This window comes from Oncorhynchus keta, unplaced genomic scaffold, assembly GCF_023373465.1.
Source record: "Oncorhynchus keta strain PuntledgeMale-10-30-2019 unplaced genomic scaffold, Oket_V2 Un_contig_7014_pilon_pilon, whole genome shotgun sequence".
Classification (NCBI taxonomy): domain Eukaryota; kingdom Metazoa; phylum Chordata; class Actinopteri; order Salmoniformes; family Salmonidae; genus Oncorhynchus; species Oncorhynchus keta.
The window spans coordinates 9,844-17,500 of record NW_026289203.1 but is presented as its reverse complement, the minus strand read 5'-3'; the positions used below and the strand labels follow the sequence as shown (position 1 = coordinate 17,500).

The following is a 7,657-nucleotide window of genomic DNA, read 5'->3' as shown; positions in this document are numbered from 1 at the left end:
CCCTGTGGAGAAATGGAGAATGTGCACATCAGCATTTCACCGACACACTCTTCAAATCAGCTCCATGAGGATGCCCTTCTCTGATGATGGACACCTCTCCTCCCTCTCCTCTCCTCTCCTCTCCTCTCCTCTTCTCTCCTCTCTCTCTCCTCTCCTCTCCTCTCCTTTCCCCTGCCCTCCACAGAACTTTCCCTACGGTGTTAGAGGATGTTACCTATCTCTTTCTCTGCAGGTCGAGATACCTGCCCCAGAACTCTCTAGTCTTACATATTTTATATGGGATATGCACCTTTTCCATTTATCTATCCGCAGGGTGGGCAACCTGCCCCAGAACGCACTTCTCTTCCCTGATGTTGTGTCGTACATAAGAACAGCCCGTAGACGTTGTATATTGGCCATATACCACACCCCCTCGGGCCTTACTGCTTAATGAACCTACTACTCTCTCCTCTCCTGCCAGGGCTGGCTACCTGCCCCAGAACGTGCCCCTCCAGATCATCTGCTACCTACCCCAGGAGAGAGAGTTCCTCCCCTGGCACGCTGCCAGCCGCTCCCTCTACCAGCTGGACAAGCTGCTGGACCGCACAGAGGACTACAGCCTCTTCAGTGTAGGTTATAACCTCTGACCTCTAAACCTGACCCTGACCCTAATCAAGCTGCTGGACCGCACATAGGACTACAGCCTCTTCAGTGTAGGTTATAACCTCTGACCCTAATCCTAACCCTGACCCTGACCATAGCACTCCAACTACAGCCTCTTCGTAGTTTATAACCTCTGACCCTAATCCTAACCCTGACCATAACCCTCCAACTACAGCCTCTTCAGTGTAGGTTATAACCTCTGACCCTAACCCTAACCCTAACCCTAACCCTGACCATAACCCTCCAACTACAGCCTCTTCAGTGTAGTTTATAACCTCTGACCCTAATCCCAACCCTGACCAGCCTGTTTGGTACAGCTGGTGCCCTCTCAGACCCCCTCTAAAGACCCCCGGCACCTTTCTGTGGATCAGGGTTCAATGTATTGAGGAGCTTCTGCCCAGTACTATAAAACCTATGTACTAATGCCCCCACTGAGCCCCAGTACTATAAACCCTATGTACTAATGCCCCCACTGAGCCCCAGTACTATAAACCCTATGTACTAATGCCCCCACTGAGCCCCAGTACTATAAAACCTATGTACTAATGCCCCCACTGAGCCCCAGTACTATAGAACCTATGTACTAATGCCCCCACTGAGCCCCAGTACTATAAACCCTATGTACTAATGCCCCCACTGAGCCCCAGTACTATAAACCCTATGTACTAATGCCCCCACTGAGCCCCAGTACTATAAAACCTATGTACTAATGCCCCCACTGAGCCCCAGTACTATAGAACCTATGTACTAATGCCCCACTGAGCCCCAGTACTATAAACCCTATGTACTCGATCACCCACTGAGCCCCAGAACTATAAACCCTATGTACTAATGTACCCACTGAGCCCCAGTACTATAAACCCTATGTACTAATGCCCCCACTGAGCCCCAGTACTATAAACCCTATGTACTAGATCACCCACTGAGCCCCAGAACTATAAACCCTATGTACTAGATCACCCACTGAGCCCCAGTACTATAAACCCTATGTACTAAAGCCCCCACTGAGCCCCAGCACTATAAACCCTATGTACTCGATCACCCACTGAGCCCCAGCACTATAAACCCTATGTACTAATGCCCCACTGAGCCCCAGTACTATAAACCCTATGAACTAATGCCCCCACTGAGCCCAGTACTATAAACCCTATGTACTAGATCACCCATTGAGCCCCAGTACTATAAACCCTATCTACTAATGCCCCCACTGAGCCCCAGTACTATAAACCCTATCTACTAATGCCCCACTGAGCCCCAGTACTATAAACCCTAATTACTAATGCCCCCATTGAGCCCCAGTACTATAAACCCTATCTACTAATGCCCCACTGAGCCCCAGTACTATAAACCCTATCTACTAATGCCCCCACTGAGCCCCAGTACTATAAACCCTAATTACTAATGCCCCCACTGAGCCCCAGTACTATAAACCCTAATTACTAATGCCCCCACTGAGTGTCAGGAAGGGAGGGAGAGTGTCAAGGAGGGAGGGAGAATGTCAGGGAGGGAGGGAGAATGTCAGGGAGGGAGGGAGGGAGGGAAGGAGGGAGGGATTTTCAGGAAGGGAGAGAGAGTGACAGGGAGGGAGTGAGAGTGTCAAGGAGGGAGGGAGAATGTCAGGGAGGGAGGGAGGGAGGGAAGGAGGGAGGGATTTTCAGGAAGGGAGTGAGGGTGAGTGTCAGGGGAGGGAGGGAGGGAGGGAGGGAGGGAGGGAGGGAGGGAGGGAGGGAGGGAGGGAGGGAGGGAGGGAGGGAGGGAGGGAGGGAGGGAGGGAGGGAGAGTGTCAGGGAGGGAGAGTGTCAGGAAGGGAGAGTGTCAGGGAGGGAGGGAGAGTGTCAGGGAGGGAGAGTGTCAGGGAGGGAGAGTCAGGGAGGGAGAGTGTCAGGGAGGGAGAGTGTCAGGGAGGGAGGGAGAGTGTCAGGAAGGGAGAGTGTCAGGGAGGGAGGGAGAGTGTCAGGGAGGGAGAGTGTCAGGGAGGGTGGGAGAGTGTCAGGAGGGAGAGTGTCAGGAAGGGAGAGTGTCAGGGAGGGAGGGAGAGTGTCAGGGAGGGAGAGTGTCAGGGAGGGTGGGAGAGTGTCAGGGAGGGTGGGAGAGTGTCAGGGAGGGAGAGTGTCAGGGAGGGAGAGTGTCAGGGAGGGTGAGTGTCAGGGAGGGTGAGTGTCAGGGAGGGTGAGTGTCAGGGAGGGAGAGTGTCAGGAAGGAGGGAGAGTGTCAGGAAGGGAGGGAGAGTGTCAGGGAGGGAGAGTGTCAGGGAGGGAGGGAGAGTGTCAGGGAGGGTGAGTGTCAGGAAGGGAGGGAGAGTGTCAGTAAGGGAGGGAGAGTGTCAGGGAGGGAGGGAGAGTGTCAGGGAGGGAGAGTGTCAGGGAGGGAGGGAGAGTGTCAGGAAGGGAGGGAGAGTGTCAGGGAGGGAGGGAGAGTGTCAGGGAGGGAGAGTGTCAGGGAGGGAGGGAGAGTGTCAGGGAGGGAGGGAGAGTGTAAGGGAGGGAGAGTGTCAGGGAGGGAGGGAGAGTGTCAGGGAGGGAGAGTGTCAGGGAGGGAGGGAGAGTGTCAGGGAGGGAGGGAGAGTGTCAGGGAGGGAGGGAGAGTGTCAGGGAGGGAGAGTGTCAGGAAGGGAGAGTGTCAGGGAGGGTGAGTGTCAGGAAGGGAGAGTGTCAGGGAGGGAGAGTGTCAGGAAGGGAGGGAGAGTGTCAGGGAGGGAGGAAGAGTGTCAGTGAGGGAGGGAGAGTGTCAGGGAGGGAGAGAGTGTCAGGAAGGGAGGGAGAGTGTCAGGGAGGGAGGAAGAGTGTCAGTGAGGGAGGGAGAGTGTCAGGGAGGGAGAGTGTCAGGGAAGGGAGAGTGTCAGGGAGGGAGAGTGTCAGGAAGGGAGAGTGTCAGGAAGGGAGAGTGTCAGGGAGGGAGAGTGTCAGGAAGGGAGGGAGAGTGTCAGTGAGGGAGGGAGAGTGTCAGGGAGGGAGAGTGTCAGGGAGGGGGTGGGAGAGTGTCAGGGAGGGAGAGTGTCAGGGAGGGAGGGAGAGTGTCAGGGAGGGAGGGAGAGTGTCAGGGAGGGAGGGTGTCAGGGAGGGAGGGAGAGTATCAGGGAGGGAGGGAGAGTGTCAGGGAGGGAGAGTGTCAGGGAGGGAGAGTGTCAGGGAGGAGAGTGTCAGGAAGGGAGAGTGTCAGGAAGGGAGAGTGTCAGGGAGGGAGAGTGTCAGGGGAGGGAGGGAGAGTGTCAGGGAGGGAGAGTGTCAGGGAGGGAGGAGGGAGGGAGAGTGTCAGGAAGGGAGAGTGTCAGGAAGGGAGAGTGTCAGGGAGGGAGAGTGTCAGGGAGGGAGGAAGAGTGTCAGTGAGGGAGAGTGTCAGGGAGGGAGGAAGAGTGTCAGTGAGGGAGGGAGAGTGTCAGGGAGGGAGAGTGTCAGGGAGGGAGGGTGTCAGAGTTGTTGGTCTCCCACTCCTCTGGGACAGGTGTTAACTCGTTTACAGTGGTTGTCCAAGCAGATGTTGTAGAGAATAATGGAGGACAGAAACAGCTGCAGGAGATTATTTATGTCCTGGCCGTTTGGCCTTCTCTTGGCAGACCACCAAGGCCTCTGCTGGGTGCAGAGAGAGAAGTGAGAGAGTGAGTGAGTGAGTGAGTGAGTGAGTGAGTGAGTGAGTGAGTGAGTGAGTGAGTGAGTGAGTGAGAGAGAGAGACAGAGAGAGAGACAGAGAGAGAGAGAGAGAGAGAGAGACAGAGACAGAGAGAGAGAGAGAGAGAGAGAGAGAGAGAGAGAGAGAGAGAGAGAGAGAGAGACAGAGAGAGAGACAAAGAGACAAAGAGAGAGAGAGAGAGAGAGAGAGAGAGCCCACACACTAGTATGAGGAGTGTTCAGTGTTCACCACTCAGCAGGGTGGCGTTAACCCTCAGTATTGGCAGTGAATGGGTCTATACAGAGATACACCCAACGTCCCAAATTGCACCCTATTCCCTATATAGTGCACTACTAGACCAGAGTCCTAGTGGGTGCTAGTGCAGTATAAAGGGCACGGCCCTTAGAACAACAGGAACATGAAGGCTGTCACCTCCCACTAGGATGAGGAAAGAAGATAGTAGGACAGCTCTCTGTGTGTGTGTGTGTGTGTGTGTGTGTGTGTGTGTGTGTGTGTGTGTGTGTGTGTGTGTGTGTGTGTGTGTGTGTGTGTGTGTGTGTGTGTGTGTGTGTGTGTGTGTGTGTGTGTGTGTGTGTGTGTGTGTGTGTGTGTGTGTGTGTGTGTGTGTGTGTGTGTGTGTGTGTGCGTGCGTGCGTGTGCGTGCGTGCGTGCGTGCGTGCGTGCGTGTGTGTGTGTGTGAGCGCACGTGTGTGAGCATATGTGTGTGTGTGTGTGTGTGTGTGTGTGTGTGTGTGTGTGTGTGTGTGTGTGTGTGTGACGTCGAGGCTGGTCCCTAATGTTAATCATGATTTGATTTCAATGAGGGACCGTGAAGGAGAGGCGCTACGCTAAATTAGCCTTGGCATCACCTGCTGTGTGGTTTGGAGAGCCAACACAATCATAACATGTGTCCCAAAATGGCATCCCTTGTCCCCTTTATAGTACACTTCTGTTGGCCAGGGTCCAAAGGCTCTGGTGGAAAGTAGTGCACTTTCTAGGTAATGGGGTGTAATCTGGGACACATCCATAAACCTACACAGCTCCTAGCCATCTGGGACACATCCAGAATCCTCCTGTCCTAGCCATCTGGGACACATCCATAAACCTCCTGTCCTAGCCATCTGACGGTCGTTCTACCCTCTTCCTGTTACATTCTAAGGTAGATTAAGTCAATTCTTACCTCGAAGGCAGTTGTCCTTGATAAGAGTCAGCCTTTTTATGTTGAAATATCAAATCCTCTGAGGAATCACACAGCTTCGGTCACCAGGATCTTCTTGCTGTTGATTTTCTGTGATTTTCAATTCCGTTTAAAATAGTTCTGAATATTTGTGTGTCATTTGCCAACTACTGACCTGTTTATTTTCAGGTCTGACTAACAACATCTGTCTACTGTTGGCTTGTTGTTTTCTACCTCCTCCCCAACAGGACTTTGTGCTGAAGCAAGTGGCCTCAAAGTACCACAAGATGGGCTGGCCCTTGGCTCTGACAGAAGGCTCCATCATACAGGCCTCCTACCAGACTGAGTATGTGATGCGTACAGTCACCTCTCACACAACAAGTGGCTGGGTTGGGATGTTGTCTTGACCCACAAGCAGATCATTTAACTGTAGTCTCTCCTTCTGTTCCTCCTTCCCTTCTCTCTCTATCTCTCTCTCCTTCTGTTCCTCCTTCCCTTCTCTCTCTCTCCCTCCTTCTGTTCCTCCTTCCCTTCTCTCTCTCTCTCCCTCCTTCTGTCCCTACTTCCCTTCTCTCTCTCTCCTTCTGTTCCTCCTTCCCTTCTCTCTCTCTCTCCCTCCTTCTGTCCCTACTTCCCTTCTCTCTCTCTCCTTCTGTTCCTCCTTCCCTTCTCTCTCTCTCCCCCTCCTTCCCTTCTCTCTCTCTCTCTCCCCCTCCTTCCCTTCTCTCTCTCTCTCTCTCTCTCTCTCTCCTTCTGTCCATCCTTCCCTTCTCTCTCTCTCCCTCCTTCTGTCCCTCCTTCTCTCTCTCTCTCTCTCCCTCCTTCTGTTCCTCCTTCCCTTCTCTCTCTCTCCCTCCTTCTGTCCCTCCTTCCCTTCTCTCTCTCTCTCCCTCCTTCTGCCCATCCTTCCCTCCTCTCTCTATCTCTCTCTCCTTCTGTTCCTCCTTCCCTTCTCTCTCTCTCCCTCCTTCTGTTCCTCCTTCCCTTCTCTCTCTCCCCTCCTTCTGCCCATCCTTCCCTTCTCTCTCTCTCTCTCTCTCTCTCCTTCTGTTCCTCCTTCCCTTCTCTCTCTCTCCCTCCTTCTGTTCCTCCTTCCCTTCTCTCTCTCTCCCTCCTTCTGTCCCTACTTCCCTTCTCTCTCTCTCTCTCTCTCTCTCCTCCTTCTGTCCATCCTTCCCTTCTCTCTCTCTCTCCCCCTCCTTCCCTTCTCTCTCTCTCTCTCTCCCTCCTTCTGTCCCTCCTTCCCTTCTCTCTCTCTCTCTCCCTCCTTCTGTCCCTCCTTCCCTTCTCTCTCTCTCTCTCCCTCCTTCTGTCCCTCCTTCCTTCTCTCTCTCTCCTCCTTCTGTCCCTCCTTCCCTTCCTCTCTTTCTCTTTCCCTCCTTCTGTCCATCCTTCCCTTCTCTCTATATATATTTTCTTCTCTCTCCTTCCCTATTCTTTTCCCTCCCTCCCTCTCTCCTCTCTCATTCCCTCCCTACCTCCCACTCTTTGTTCCTGTACCTCTCACCACCTGACCCTCTTCCACCTCTCCCCTCTCTCTCTCTCCCCCTCTCTCTCTCTCTCCTCACACTCCTCCCTCTCTCACTCTGTCTCATGGACAGAGAGCTGCAGAGAGAGGTGATCATGCTGGCATGTAGTTTCGGGAACAAAGACTGTCACCGCCAAGCCGTGTCGCTCATCTCTGATTGGATCTCCAGCAACAAGAACAGGTACAGTAGACAGCATCCTAAATGACACCCAGTGCCCCCCCCCACACACACACACATGGAACAGTTGAGCTAACGTAGGCTAATGTGATTAGCATGAGGTTGTAAGTAACAAAAAGAAGAAATCCCAGTACATAGACATATCTGATATGGGCAGAAAGCTTAAATTCTTGTAAATCTAACTGCACTGTCCAATTTACAGTAGCTATTACAGTGAAAGAATGTCATGCTATTGTTTGAGGAGAGTGCACAATTATGGAACAATTATGAAAATGTATTAATAAACCAATTAGGCCCATTTGTGCAGTCTTGATACAACATTTTGAGCAGAAATACAATGGTTCATTGGATCAGTCTAAAACTTTGCACATACACTGCACCTGGGCTGGAATAATACATTATGGCATTTCTCGTGCATTTCAAAGATTATGGTACTTTAAAACACTTTTTTTTTTAATATTTTACCAGATCTAATGTGTTATATTCTTCTATATTAATTTCACATTTCCACAAACTTCAAAGTGTT

General features: G+C 52.3%; 1 protein-coding gene across 1 annotated transcript; it reads left to right on the top strand.

Moving 5' to 3' along the window:
• Nucleotides 1-460: 460 nt before the first annotated feature.
• Nucleotides 461-7,134, top strand: LOC127926156 (thyrotropin-releasing hormone-degrading ectoenzyme-like; the record flags this gene model as incomplete). The annotated part of the gene is made up of 3 exons (XM_052511618.1): nt 461-608; nt 5,674-5,771; nt 7,027-7,134. Coding segments are annotated over 3 exons (354 nt in total), but the record flags the coding sequence as incomplete, so codon positions are not given.
• Between the last annotated feature and the right edge of the window lie 523 nt (nt 7,135-7,657).